Source organism: Asparagus officinalis, chromosome 1, assembly GCF_001876935.1.
Source record: "Asparagus officinalis chromosome 1, Aspof.V1, whole genome shotgun sequence".
Lineage (NCBI taxonomy): Eukaryota > Viridiplantae > Streptophyta > Magnoliopsida > Asparagales > Asparagaceae > Asparagus > Asparagus officinalis.
The window spans coordinates 6,782,894-6,798,734 of NC_033794.1; the positions used below are offsets into that span (position 1 = coordinate 6,782,894).

General features: G+C 38.8%; 1 protein-coding gene across 3 annotated transcripts; it reads right to left on the reverse strand.

The window, feature by feature from the left end:
* Positions 838–15,614, reverse strand: LOC109847575 (CSC1-like protein At3g21620). Of its 3 annotated transcripts, none has more exons than XM_020416809.1 (12): positions 15,339–15,614; positions 13,564–13,914; positions 12,989–13,135; positions 12,205–12,340; positions 10,769–10,870; positions 9,397–9,516; positions 9,201–9,281; positions 8,436–8,776; positions 3,985–4,230; positions 2,637–2,961; positions 2,258–2,500; positions 838–1,239 (listed from the first exon to the last, which is right to left on the reverse strand). In XM_020416809.1, exons 2-12 carry the CDS (start codon positions 13,875–13,877, stop codon positions 970–972), a joined length of 2,325 nt encoding a protein of 774 aa, XP_020272398.1. In that variant the 5' UTR covers positions 13,878–13,914; positions 15,339–15,614; the 3' UTR covers positions 838–969. The 3 variants fall into 3 exon arrangements, with proteins under 3 accessions (XP_020272398.1, XP_020272411.1, XP_020272404.1); XM_020416815.1 differs by having other exon boundaries at positions 1,103–1,239; positions 2,307–2,500; XM_020416822.1 differs by lacking the exon at positions 13,564–13,914.

Genomic DNA, 15,841 nt, shown 5'->3' on the forward strand with positions numbered 1-15,841 from the left:
GGTGTCTCGGCCATGGCCGAGACACCTAGGGGTGGTCTCGGCCATGGCCGAGACACCTAGGGGTGTCTAGGCTTTTCCTAGACACCCCGGGGTATTTCGACTGGCCGGGACTCCGTTTAGGTGTATTTTGTTTGTTTCCCTGTAGATTCTTCGTCCGGACTTGGATTTGAGTGATTCCGGGTGCGTTGGATGCGTGACGAAGAGTTCGATCCGTTCTGGTGATTGGATTATCTGTAGAGTGGTCGAGGCGCGAGGGGCGTTGTCCTTTTTGTGAACAGTGCCGGGTTCCCGATTGGTCCGGGTGTTGGTTGTTCCGAAATCCTATAAACTCACGTGGCTCGTCGATTCACTTCAGTCGTTCGTCGACGTCGATTAGACTCATGTGGATCGGATAGTGACGTTCATCGTCGCTCATTAACACTGAACCGTTTGTGGAGACCTATAGGCAATTTTCGATGCCTACAGTGACATCAATTATTAAATTTTTACTGATACACTTGCAAGTTCCGATATAAAGTGTTATAATTTTTCTACAAAATGAAATTTCCAATGTTTGGTTTTCGACTAGGTAGTTTAAGATTTGTATTCAGGTTTCCATTTTGTAGAAAAAAAAGCTTCATCATTTGTTGTAGAAAATTTGGCTGCAACAAATGTTGCCAAAGTTTCTCATTCACACGTTGTAGTAAAATGAAGACCAAATGAGAAACTTCAGCTGCACAATTGAATGACAACTGAGCTCGGGCTCTTCACTTCAATCTTCAAAGCATTTCTTCGACAGCCTAAGTTTTAGACATGGGCATTGAACAAAAGGACATTACAGAAGACGATAAATACCTCTACAGTCTACACACTCATCGAAAACTGAACTGGTCAACGTGTGAGCATACACCAACTACTGCAACAGCCTTGACTTCTGCAAGAAATATAAATTTACACAAATACATCCCTCTAATGTACAACCTCGAGTTCTCAATTCATAAAAAACTGATGTTCTTGAATAGTATCGTTGAGGGAAGGCGAAGAAGAGCCATTATGTTTACTAGGTACTGGTGTGTTCTTTCGAGATTGTCGCTTGGTAGGTACAAGTACAGTATCAAACTCTCGGTCATCATCAATAGAAAAAGTGTCGTCGTCTTCTCCAGCTTTGAACATTGGGTGGATATACGCATTCAAGAGATAACCTTTCAAGTCAAAATTTGGCTCTCTGGCTTGTTCCAGCGTGTCTGCCATCATCGCTTCCTACAATTTAACAGGCAAAATAACAAAAGAAAATCCATGACACGTGCAACTTGGAGATACAGTACATTATACTGCAAAGCGCATCAGCATTGAGCGTTTTAGTACATCCGCAGAGTTTAGATATCTGCAAAATGAATCACATTCTTCCATCCGTTTTCATTCCATGTCATCTACAACCTCTAACTTAATTATTACTATATCCTTCTTAATACACTTGAAGCATCATAATAAGGCCATTTTCCTCTTATAGTATATACTGATATTTGAGAATACATTTTCAGAAACGTTACAGTGCTGTATGGATGTCAAGTGCAAATACAGCTTAAGCAAAGAAATTCTTCATAGTGAAATTTTAACGAGTAATATGGATTATAAGTTTTTGCAGATAGCAGTGGATCATGTATCAAAATAAATCTTTAAGCACTAAACAGGGGGGTAAGATTGAGGGGAATTGCGTTTTGAGTGGATAGCATGACAAAATATCCAACTACGAGCTTGTAAGTTTGTATGTATTATTGGCAAAATGAATTCATCGTTTAGTCTCAGATGTTAAGAGTGCTCCCGCTACCATCTTCTAACATGTTAATCATATATGTCTACAATTATTCTATGACATTTATGTGATGCTTACCTTAAACGTAAGAAAAATACACTCTGTTGCACTGTCATAGTACTCTAGTATGCCTCTTAAGTAGAGAAATGAAAACTGAATAATTAACAATTGGAGCATATTTTAAAGGGTAAAATCAGACGTGACATAAACAGTAAAAAAATCTTGAATATTTTCAGAAGCAAAGAGAGGAAAATTGATGCAAACATATCCCAAATTTTGAAATTAGGAAGAGAACATAACAATTTAAGTAGAGTCAGCCTGCAACATCTGCTTCCCCAAAGTCTTTGACCATAAAAAGGACGATATAGCAGAAAGGATCTTGAGAGATATCATCACTTAAAAACAGTCGAAAAAAAGTTTTTCATATAAATGATAGGCAATAAGAATATTACGCTTCACACTTACCTGTAATGGACATTTCACAAATGCAGGTTCATAGCGGTTTTTGCAATACCTATGAAAGGAAAAGGTAAAAACTGGAAGAGCGATTAGAACGACGAGGAAAGGTGTTGACTGAGCAGCTGCTTTTGTACTTAGCAACCCAAACAACAGCAACTGTGCTATAACTAATGCAGTGATTATTCGTCCATGTACGGCTGGCCAGAATGCTGCTGCGCTCTCATATTCTTGATTGTAGACGTTTATGATCTAAATCATGATTGGAAATAAGAAACAAGAAATATTTAGTTTCAGTACTATAAGTAGACTCCAAGTAAACCTTATAATACAGCAACAGGATAATTAACAGGACTTGGTTAAGGTATGTGCAAGTATTTTGAATTACCTGATGGCGATATACAACATATGCCAGGCCAAAGAATACAATTACAAAGGGAAGTAAGAAGGGTGTGACCACAGCATAGACAAGACCGAGTAGGAAATATAGTTGTATTTGAGGTTCATTTGAATCAAACCCAATGCTTCCTGGATCCATTGCCTCATCCCTATCTTTTTCAGTCTTCACCAAGAAAAAATTCTTCAAGTGATAGACTATCAAAGGTTTCAACCTTAAAATCTCCCCAGCAATTCCAGCCCAACCATCAAGCATGATATAGGTTATAAAAAAAGTTGCTTTCATAGGAATTGCAGTGCCTACAGTTCTTGGTATTCTGCAAAGAACACAAGGCTAAAAGATATTCCGATCCAATTTATTGCTCAAAACAAGCAAAAGAAAAGGGCTAAATGGCACTTAAATACCACGAAGTTTGGCCGGACTAGCACTTAAATACCACAACTTATATTTGGCAGCAAAAAAATACCACAAGTTTCGTAAAGTTGGCACGTTACTACCATCTGTTAGTTGCACATGGGAATATTACAAAGAATATTCCCATGTGACTCTCACATGCCCAATTGAATGACTTTTAACCTCATTAATTGCGCTAATTACAGTTTGTACCTATCCTCTCCCTCTTTAAAATTTTATCATTCAAATCTAAACCTAACTCCCAAATTCACTCTCTTGTTCTAAAATCATTGCAGAAGCCATGAAACCAAGCTCAAGGCATTCAAGTTCATCAAGTTTTTAATTGGCATTTGCCAAGCACAACCCAGATTTCAAAATCAAGGTAAAGATCAAGTTTTTAGCTAACAATACCTCAAAGTGCAAAAAAAATCTAGGTTAGTTCCACTGCAAATCTCTAAATTTGAACACGAAACCCCTTCACCAAGATCCCAAATAAAGTTTTGATCTCCCAATTTGGGCGAAATCCAAAATCAAAGCTCTAAGGCAACCATTCTTTGTGGAGTAATGTAAAAATATGAGTGATTTGGGTTTTTTTACAATTAGGGGGTACTAAATAGGTGCAAGGGCATTTTTGACCAAACGATAAAAAATTAACATCGTTACAAGGATTCTAATGGAGACATCTTGTGGTATTTTTTTTGCCACCAAATACAAGTTATGGTATTTAAATGCTAGGTTGGGCAAATTTTATGGTATTCAAGTGCCATCTAGCCAAAGAAAAACCTATACTTGGAAATTGACTAACAGTATTCATCTCATATGAGAAGGAAAATCTTACGCCAGAAACTTATACAAACTCTCATGTTTTAAGAGGCATAAAGAAAATTAATTATGTAAACTAGTGGATAATCAATAAAATATGAAATGAGAAGGTGCAAGAGCATACTCAGTTGCCGATTGGTGAATAAAGGTGTTTAGTTGTTCAAAAGCAGCTCCAGTTATTATGCTCCCCAGGAAAACGTTAACAAGTATGAAAATGTAATATTTCCCTGCAGCTCTTCTCTCAAGAGCTGATAAGGAGATGAACCCTTCGAACTTTGACATGAGCATCAATATTGTAGGCAAGAAGACAAGAAAAATCTTCAAAGCAATGCCAGGAAGAAAACCTTGGATGAAGGACTTGATGACTGGCCTGCATGTAAATCAAATTACTGCTATTAAATTTGAATGCTACTGAACAATTTATTATATCCAGTTATCTGCATAGGCACATAAACAAGATCAAAATCAACAAGTGATTCTCTGAAGCATAGTTTCTTATAATTTTAAGTGGAAAAAATGGGAAATATTCATAAGCCTAAAAAGTCAAACAATAAGCTTATATGACAAATAGAATTGTTTGGGTTGATTGATAACGCATGAATTATACTTTGGAACATGAGAAGAAAATGGTGGATGGAAAGCAATTTGTCTACCAGTATCCGTTGGATTACACTCCATGAACATTTGGGCTCGTGTATAAATAGTGCAAGCTTCATAATAAAATACAAGGAATATTAGGCACCTAACATTGAATTTGAATGAGGAGTTTAGTGTTAGAATTGGGGGTGGAAACAAACCTCCGCCGGCGACGAGGAGCTCCGACGAGCTCCGACGAGTTCGATGGTCGCAGGCGAGCTCCGGTTGTCACAGGCGGCGTAGCCCAGGCGAGTTTCGACGGTCGCAGGCGAGAGCTCGAGCTGTGCGTTCGCCTTCCCCCCGAACTCTGCGTCACAGCGATGGAGATTGTTAGGAATTGGGGGTGGAAACAAACCTCCGCCGGCGACGAGGAGCTCCGACGAGCTCCGACGAGTTCGATGGTCGCAGGCGAGCTCCGGTTGTCACAGGCGGCGTAGCCCAGGCGAGTTTCGACGGTCGCAGGCGAGAGCTCGAGCTGTGCGTTCGCCTTTCCCTCGAACTCTGCGTCACAGCAATGGCGAGCTCTGCGTTTTTGGGGGGGGTCCGAACTCTGCGTTCGTGCGAAGCTGGCGTCGAAGCGACCTCTGCGTTCGCTCGAGTTTGGCGTCGAAGCGAACGCTGGCGACAGGCTGTCGCCAGCTCCTCCTCCTCATCCGCCTATAAAAGAAACCCCCAGCTTAGGGTTTTGGGTTGCTGATTCTTCCCCCTCCCCTCCGATTCTTTCTCTCTAGCGGCGGCGGCGAACTGCCCTAAAACGCAGCAGCGTTTTCCCCAAATCGCAGCAGCGATTTTCTGATTAATCCCAGCTTTGAACAGTGTTTGAGGGGATTTAAGAGAGAGAGAGAGAATTAAAGAGGAGTTTGATTGTGGGGTTTTATTCTCAAGTGGGTATTGAAAGGGTTCATACCCTGTTATTATTAACACTGTAGCTACAGTGTTTATTTGAGAAATCCCAGTTTAGGGATCTGCTCCTAAAATTGTAATTTCTTGTTGGATTAATAAGAAATTTACTGTGTGGCTCCCGAGGACGTAGGCAGTTGCCGAACCTCGTAAATCTTGGTGTACTGTTCTCTATACCGCGTTTCCGTTGCATTAGGGGATTTAGGCGTTAAATTCCCAACAACTGGTATCAGAGCGTGAAACGATCTAGAGGAAGTCAGATTCAAGTGGGAGCCATGGCCGCAGATGAAGGGAAAATAAGACTTGAGAAATTTTACCAGAGAGTTGGAACGCTACAGTCACGACAGTGAGTAGCTCGTCGGGAAAGAAAAAGTTGAAGTTCGGCGACGTTCGTGATTTGGTTCTCAGTGAGGAGATCCGACGGAGAGAAACGGGTGAAGCTACAACCTCTTCAGTATTGCATACAGAGTCAAGAGGTAGAAATTCAACCAGAAACGGACGAGGAAAATCAAACTTCAGAGGTAGATCAAAGGACAGGAGGTCCAAATCAAGGAATCCAAGCAACAGCTCGAAGGCTATCGAGTGTTGGAATTGTGGAAAGACCGGGCATTACAAGAATCAGTGCAAGAGTGCACAGAAAGAGAAGGAGGCAAAGGCAGAGGTGAATGTCACATCCACTTCAGGAGGAGACGACGCATTGATATGCTCTTTGGAGAGCAAGGAGGAATCTTGGGTGTTAGATTCAGGAGCGTCGTTCCACGCTACTTCTCAGAAAGAATTCTTCGAGAAGTATACCCCCGGAAAACTTGGATACGTATATCTTGGTGATGATCAACCGTGTGCTATAGTGGGCAAAGGCGTGGTGAAAATTAAGTTGAACGGGTCAGTATGGGAGCTGAAGGATGTCAGGCATATTCCCGACCTGAGAAAGAATTTAATATCCGTAGGCCAGTTGGCTGGCGAAGGATACACCACAACCTTCCATGGAGATGACTGGAGGATTTCGAAGGGCGCAATGACGATTGCCCGAGGCAGAAAGACTGGTACCCTGTATATGACAGCGGGTGCACGTTGTTCGATCTCAGTTGTGGTAGGTAATGAGACTTCAAAGCTGTGGCACCAGAGACTCGGTCATATGAGTGAAAAGGGGATGAAGGTTATGCACACAAAGAAAAAACTCCCAGGTTTACAATCAGTAGAGATTGATATGTGTGAAGAATGCCTACTTGGAAAGCAGAAGAGAGTTAGCTTTCAGACAAGTGGCAGAACCCCCAGGAAGGAGAAGCTAGAGCTCGTTCACTCGGATGTTTTGGGACCAACAACCACCGCGTCGATTGGTGGGAAACACTACTTCGTGACTTTTATTGATGATCACTCTCGGAAAGTATGGGTCTACTTTCTGAAGAAAAAGTCAGAAGTGTTTGAGGCTTTCAGAAGATGGAAAGCCATGGTCGAGAATGAGACCGATTTGAGGGTAAAGAAACTCAGAACAGACAATGGTGGTGAGTATGAAGACACCAGATTCAAGAAGTTCATGAGCACGGGATCAGAATGGAGAGAACCGTGCCCGGCACGCCTCAGTAAAATGGTGTAGCTGAGCGGATGAACCGAACGTTGACAGAGAGAGCCAGAAGCATTCGGATGCAGTCAGGTCTACCGAAGCAGTTCTGGGCAGAAGCAGTCAACACAGCAGCTTACTTGATCAACCGAGGTCCATCGGTTCCATTGGAGCACAGAATACCAGAAGAGGTATGATGCGGAAAGGAGGTAACTCTCTCACATCTCAAAGTTTTCAGTTGTGTAGCTTATGTGCATATAAGTGATCAAGGCAGGAATTGGGGGTGGAAACAAACCTCCGCCGGCGACGAGGAGCTCCGACGAGCTCCGACGAGTTCGATGGTCGCAGGCGAGCTCCGGTTGTCACAGGCGGCGTAGCCCAGGGCGAGCTCTGCGTCGATGGCGAGCTCTGCGTCGATGGCGAGCTCTGCGTCGATGGCGAGCTCTGCGTCGATGGCGAGCTCTGCGTCGATGGCGAGCTCTGCGTTCGCCTGCCCCCTGAACTCTGCGTTCTTTGGCGAACCCGACCTTTGCGTCTGGGTTATTTGCTGGCGACAGGCTGTCGCCAGCTCCTCATCTCCGCTTATATAAACCCCCTCACCTAGGGTTTCGAAGATGCTGATTCTTCCCCTCCTCCTCTTCCTATCTCTCTCTAGCGGCGGCGGCGAACTGCCCTAAAACGCAGCAGCGTTTTCCCCAAATCGCAGCAGCGATTTTCTGATTAATCCCAGCTTTGAACAGTGTTTGAGGGGATTTAAGAGAGAGAGAGAGAGAGAATTAAAGAGGAGTTTGATTGTGGGGTATTTATTCTCAAATGGGTATTGAAAGGGTTCATACCCTGTTATTATTAACACTGTAGCTACAGTGTTTATTTGAGAAATCCTAGTTTAGGGATCTGCTCCTAAAATTGTAATTTCTTGTTGGATTAATAAGAAATTTACTGTGTGGCTCCCGAGGACGTAGGCAGTTGCCGAACCTCGTAAATCTTGGTGTACTGTTCTCTATACCGCGTTTCCGTTGCATTAGGGGATTTAGGCGTTAAATTCCCAACATTTAGCTATACATCCTTTCGAAATAGCCAAGTTCAAAAGTGCGCGCGCGTCTGTTTTTAAGTTAATGTGTTTGCTGAAGTAAGATTCAATTCTCCAGCTTGATTCATTAAAATAAATAAAATGAGAACTATTTAAATTTTCAGATCGTGGAAAAGGTTAGTGGATCTCATTAAAGTGAATTATTTACAAGCATGGATATTCAGGTATACAATTGGGGAAATCACAGAATTAGACAATATAACGCACCAACTTTTAACAAAGCAACTAGAAGAATAATAGAGAAGTAAATATACCTACAAAGTAGGAAAAAGCAGTTAGAAAAGTAAATATACCTACAAACTAGGAAAATCTACAGAATTAACTGGAACATTTAAAATTAAGGAAGAAATAGAAGAAAATTAAGTAAGCTCATAAAGCCCAGTGTGCTTACACTTCTAATACTTTCTTTAGAAATGGAAGAGCCTTCTCAATCCCTTCAATATTGGCAAGTGACTGTACAAACAATATTGGAATCATGAAGAAGAAGGTGAGAAAGAAGAATGCCACAGCTACAATCAACCTTCTAACTGTGAGAGAAACAAATGGAATTGCCAGGTTGTTCCAATATATATCTCGTGGCTCTGGAGCCCTATCAGTCAACCACATTGTTGGATCTCTTGTTTGTTGTGTCTGAGCACAGATTGCTGCCCCCCATCGTGTCCGAAATGAAACAAATGCTGCTGGCATAATAGACTTTGGGGTGTTCTTAATTCTTTCACATTCTGCTGCCTCCTGAACATTGACCATAGAGCATTTGGAAATATATCAACACAAATATAGAATTAGAATTTTAAGTCTTGCATGCTGATTTGAATAGAGCAAATGAGAAAGTATTACATTAGGAAAGTAAAAGGGAATTTGTTAAGGGAATGAACACAAAGGAACCCGAAGATAATTGGAAGCAGGAAAACCAAAGACTAGTTAGAAAGCTAATTTCTCATTGTCCTCTTAATCATATAATTATTATGAAGTGTACTTCACAACCCCATCTCCTCCAAAATGGTCAAATTTCAGGGAAAACAAGATTCATAATCACTGGGCAGTAGTTTCTCTGCAGGTATGGAGTATGAGTACCGTGATTATTCACAAATAAAATTATGCAAATTGCAAAAATATAACCGTAGATCAAGAGGAATTGTATACTTAAAAAACTTACTTTTTTAGATAACTTTTCAATCTCTGACATGTAAAAGTCAATTGCATCTACTTTCTTTCCAAACAGCCCTAGAAAACCAGTCTGATGAAAAGAAAAGGTAAATTCTCGTCAGCATAAATTTCCCAAGTCAAAAATTAATATAATATTTTTTCTCATGCTTGTCAAATAAAATGTTGAAGCCGTCTCCACAATTAACCTTTCCACTTGGCCTTTTCAATGGATTTCTTTCATACTTTAGTTGATAGTAGTCCAGCCAATTTTGCATCTGTTTCTTCTCATTGACAAGCTTAGCAAGTTTGTTTGTGTCATATACAACCTACAAGACATCATTACTTAGAAACAAAGGCCTAAAGCATACCACGTACAAAGTTATACTATATTAATCAAGCATAAATGAAAATCATGGGAATATAAGAAATATAAAATGTTGTAAATTCTTGAAATTTATTATTATATCAGCCACAACTGCAAAGGTTAAAATAAAATTTATTTTGTGAAAAGATATTAGACAAAGTATGAGGGAAAAAATTTTTGGCTGATACCCTTAAACTGCAAAAGTACAGGTATTGACAGAATGGTGGGACACATGAAGCTTCCTTCGGCAGATGAGAATTGCACGCGCTACTAAAATTTTAGAACATAATAAAAATCCACTCCCACGGGTTACAGTATTGCACTTATTAATTTAGAAGTATACATCAGAGATTATATCCAAAGCAAACAGAACGATGTTATTATGGAATAGTATTTATCTCCTTTCCTTTACCCACTCCAGTTTATTTCTATCTCCTTTTTCTCTCATGTATAAGATTACAAGAAAATAAACAACCTTACCAGGATCCTGCACAGGAAAAATGAAAAAGATGTTCAATTGAAGGAAAAATAAAGCGCAAAAAAATTATGTTGTTTATCTAAGACTTGACTAGTCCTGGTGAAGGTGATTGAGAAAGGTCAAAAGAAAGGAAAGATCATAGTCCTGTATCTGTCCTAGCGAAGATGATAGAGAGAGGTCAACAAAGCTTCCCAACAACTCTTGCTAAGAGTGACAGTCTTACTTCAAAGCCATGTCAAGGCTTTACCTATGATAAAATTCAATCAAACCATAGGATGCTAACCCTAACATGGTATTAGGTTATTAGCCGGCACATTCAAAGACTATAAGCAATTGATATCCATACCCAAAACATGAAAAGACTTGCAGTATTTGTAATAGAACAAGAAAGGGGTTTCTCGCTACTATATACATAAGCTCCCTTAATGGACAGGGATATAGCTGGATCCCTATGATTAGGAAGTCAGACATCAACAAGATTCAAACTGCAAATTAACAATGACGACAGATCTTTTAAGAAAGATTTCAACACAAAGTATTATAGACCACAAAAGTCTTGTATTCACATAACAGCCAGTAAACAGTGAGATATCATTGTGCATTGTAATGAAATCTGTATTAGCAGATGTCTTTAGTCAGCATAGGCTTGACTATGGAATACAAAGTTAAAAAATATATCCTTTCTGAACCTAAATTGTTGTTAGCTAAACTTGTATCATGTAATTGAAGAACCAACCTGATGTGTTAGGTAGTTGTCCCGATGATTGACAAGGAAAAAGTGCTCAACAAGCTCGCTAATAGATTCATCTGGATCTGGTGGTACGTTTCTTACAATCACCTGCAATGAAAAAAAAAATGGAATTGACTGAAAAGTAAAACCATAATGATAGTTGGTATTAGCAAAAACCAGCTCATTTTTACAGTTTTGTGCACAGTAGGCATTCAAAGCTAACAGCAATTCAACAGTTGAATCAGATGCATACTGAGTGTGTGTGTGTGTGGGTGGGTGGGTGGGTGTGGGGACATACTTGTAAGAATGCATTCATATAGATGTGCTTTTGAAGTAGTAGATACATAGAATAGTGCCTAGAAAAAAACTTAAAAAGTTTTTTTAGGACAATTCATCATCGTAAATACATGGAGGGTCCTCCCACTGGAAAATACATACTATTCACTTGATATAACATAGTAAACTACATTTGGACGGAAAACTATTATGCTCTTTCAGGTTTTTAGGACAATTCATCATCGTGGATGCAAAACTGAATTGGCGTTTAATAAAGGGCAGTAGGTAACATATGATGGATGTCTTAGAACCACTCAAACCATAATATGCTTCCGTGACGGTGGTCTTAGGAACTAGGGACTCACACCTTGCGATTCATAGGATTTACCTCTTAGGAATTTGAAAACTTACTAGCCAAACAGGAACCACATTTAATGTTTATCAAATGCCCTCTTAGAGATTTCATCTACTAGATGATCTAAGTTTCATAACTATCAGATCTGAATTCCTACATTTGGGGATAACTTTCAGGATCAGAATCCAATTATTCAGATCAGAATTAGATCAGTTATCAGATAATGGAGCTCCGTTGCTACCCCTAGTTGCATCACTTGTGCAACTAATAAACTATTGCTGCCAGTAGAAACTATTTCCCAGGATATTGATATTATTATGGTAGATAAATGTGATCTCATGGACGCCAGCATTTTAGACCTTAACACCCCAATCCCCAGCCCAACCTTTAAAAAAAAGAACAAGAACAAGAAAAGAACACGTACAAAGAAAAAGAAAAATATGAAGATGAATAGCACGTGAGAAGTGCCCTCCATGTAAATTACAAGTGAAACGTGAACTTAAAATTACAGAGAACAAGACTGCAAGTGAGAATTCGGAAAAGCTAAGATTATAATCCATATTCACTGTAGCACAAACAAATGCATAAGAAGGTGAAATCTTTATAAAAATATCTGAGATTTTGATAGAGAAATGTTAATAAGAAAAAATACAAAGAGTTGCAAACTGAATAGCATGTGAGAAGAGAAGTATCCTCCATGTAAAGAAATTGCAACTTAGAATTCAGAGGTGCTCGAATGATAAACCCTATCCGCAGCAACAAAAGAGTAAGCGGGTAAATTCTTTTTGAAAGTATCAATCTGAGAGCATACAGTAAACTGATCTGGACGGCGTTTTTCTGTAGCAAGAAAATGCAATCTCATTGATGCAACTATCTCATACTCTTTAAGTAGAACACGGCAAGTCCAAAATGAAAAGGCATATGCCATCAGTATATGAGCCCAAAACCTGCAAAGAAAATGAGCAGATCAATAATTTTTTTTGAATCAAGCTAACAAGCTAACAAATTAAACCAAAATGCAGGATAAGTGAGACTGAATAAGATAAGCATAAAAGCATATGGAGACCTGTGAGAGTATTGGTTATGGAGATCAATACACTAGATGCGAAGGATTGATTGAGGAGTAAAAAGAGGATATGCTACTTGTTAATTCAACATGAAAAGAACCTCAGTAGATCTGAACGGAGAGGAAAGGGATTTGTGTGGTTGATCCCAAAAATTGCGGGACAAAGGCTTTGATGTTTTTGTTGTTGCTGTTGTTGTTGGAAATCATGGCCATTGAATATTTGACTTTCCCTTCAGATATCTAATTTAACTTATGACACAAAAATCAGGACATGGTTCTTTACAGTTGCTACTCCAAATTGAACACGTTAAGCTTATTGTAGAGGACACTAGTAATATAAACAGAAGGCAAATTTGTCAGTGTAAAAATAGCTTAAGTTATTTAGAACCCATATATATAGTTTCCATTCATAAAACTTCCATAAACTTGAGCAATTAATATTCCAAAAAACAATAAGAAATAGTAGCAATATGCTGATAAAAAAATCATCAGCAGGACATATGTTAACTTAAGAATTCTTAGAACTCACCTCTGGGATCCAATTTTGATGTTTGATATGGAAAGCTTGTCTATGTCACTATATACTATTGATGATTTCTCTAGAGTGTCGTTTGTCCAATTGACTGGTACCAGCACTGCAAATGCCGCTATCGCGATAGGCACAAATATTTTAAGTCTGAGAGAAGGAACAGAAACATCATTAGCAAAAGAAACAGAAAACTAAGAATAAGATCCACTGCTGTATATTTTCTGAAGAAAAACCGCGTAAACAGAATGCAGCTAAGAAAATAATATAGACGACGAAAAAACATTTGCGAAATAAGAAGTTAAACTTAAGTTTCGCAGTTGTCACTGATGGTAAAGAGAAAGAGACAAATGCAGAAAGCAAAGGATGAGATGGTATTCTCACAAAAAGAAGAAAAAATTCACAAATTTGATTGGACCTAAGGTGGAGACATGTTGATATGCAAACATAGAAAATGGCCATGATGAGGAGATACAATTTGATTCCCGATGATAGCCGGACATTTTTTCACCTCAATTGTCTTCCAATCAGTTAGTAATATATCATTTGACTAAGGTTGTAGAAGGAAAAAGGCATACCCAATCAAGTATATCCTCAAATAAACACCAGAATCTAGCCCTGCATGGTCAATGAGCTCAGATTCAGGCATTTTGAGGGCAGCTGGCATCCATTCCAGAAATCTCAGATATGACCTGAAGTTTAAATTAATAAACTTTGTCACTACTGTTCCAGAGCTTGTTGGACTGCTCCTTACACCTTTAAGATACCATTTTGGGAAGTAAACTCTGTCATTGAATGGCTGGAGTCTTAGTATTGCAAATGCCACGAAGAAAGCGAAGGCTGTTAGTATATTTATAGCTGCAGAGAGCCCTATGTCGGCAATCGTAGCCATAAATATCTGTCTCTCAATGATTACAGTACCAACCTCCCTGTAACATTATAAATTATCAAAAAGATTAAACATGCCATTTAAACATCATGTGCAAATAAAGGAGTTGAAATCCTTAGCTTTTCACTCTTGAATCCAGATTATTAGATGAATAGGAAGCAGCAACAAACAGAAATAATATATACAAAGACGAGAACAAAATATTTCATCAGATGCTGCAGGTTAGTTGCAAAAGAGCTATTTACAAGCGGTATAATCACATAAGGAAACCTCTTTTGCAATCAAGATGGTAAAATCTTTCAAATCTTCGCTATTTTGAAACGGAGGAAACAGGCTATCCAACTAAGGTTTGTTCACTCATGAAAACAAAATAGGCATCTATGATGATTGATGAAGAAAACACTAGACGCGTTACAATATACTTCGAGTTAATTTAATTATTATTATAGACCTTGCATTGCATATCAATTATATATCACTACTGCAAAACTTTCTTTACTGTTGATAACAAAATTACACCAGACAAGAGATTCAAACATTCAGAAGTCTTGAACCCTGACCAAGGAGAAAAAACTAGAGTACTAAGATCTTTTCGTGATAATTTTTACTACATAAAGTTAGCTGCATCGCAATAACAGTAATGCGTTGGATCAAACTCTAATTAGTCCACTCGTCTACTTGAAAGTGAGCTTATTTCACACTGATTCAACAACTAAATATCCCAGAGCAATAATGCAAACCGCATAAGTAAACATCTAGAATGCTTACTGAAATTGTGAAAAGAGATAATGGACACAAATTTGAGAAAACTAAGCAAAAGAAATGGGATTACCAAAATCAATGAAGATGATCTTGTAAGAATGGGCATGCATCAAATACAGATAACAAAGGAGATTATTTCGAAAACTCTATTGAGTAACTAGACATTTCACCCCCTTCCAATTTAAAGACCCCAATTGAACTGTCTTCAATAGAACAGGAAATGATCGTGCACTTACTAATAGATTGGACGATCAGACCAACATTAGGAGCTCTTTGATGAAAACTATGAAAGCATAATAGTTTAACAAAGTGACATGACTTGCACATATATAAGTTCCCATCTTAAGCATTTAGTTTTCAATCTCAAAAAATTAAAAAAAACTATTAAAAATTTAATCACAAAACTCCAAGGTCTGCCACGGGGAATTTACGAAATAAACCAAAATTAGCAGTTTATAACAAGAATGCTTCGTATAGACTTAGTCATGCCGTACGCATTAGCGTCATAATAAATTAACCATAGCCTCTCCTCAAATCAAAACTGGCTCCATTTGGATCCTGATCAGTTCTTAACCTTTCTTTAACTAATTCAATTGGGTTTACTGGAAAGCAACTAAAAAACATCCCACTGTGAAACATTGCTTCAAAATTCTAGAAAAATGCCAATTTATTCTACCAAAATTGGAGGAAAAAAGGGCGTACCTTTGAGAATGAAATCAAGGCCTGACATCAACTCGATCGATCTTCGCCAAACTGAGAACTTTAAGTAGAGATCTCTTCAACCTTTCAACAAAAGCAACTGAAATTTTGAGAGAGAGAAGGTCGAAACGCTTGAAGAAAGAAAAACTATTTTCTTGTTTGTTTCAGTTCACCAAATAAATGCGTGAGAAAACTGAAAGGGGGAAAAAAGGGAGACATATAAAATTTTAGGGTTTTAACAGTGTTTTGAGAGATGCAGAATATTTTAAGTAGTGAGATGACGAGGGAGGGGGGAGTAGCCAGTGGGGGATGGAGCCGTTAGAAAAGGGCGAGGGAAAAAAAATTAACTTATGGGTTATTGCGATATTAATCCCTCACATCCTCAATAATTTCATATTAGTCTCTCTAATCTCATAATTGCTCCTCAGTTCCTCAAATCCTAAGAAGTCCTGCCATTCGGTGCCTCAGTGATCATTACTCTTTAATTACAATTTCTCTCTTAAATC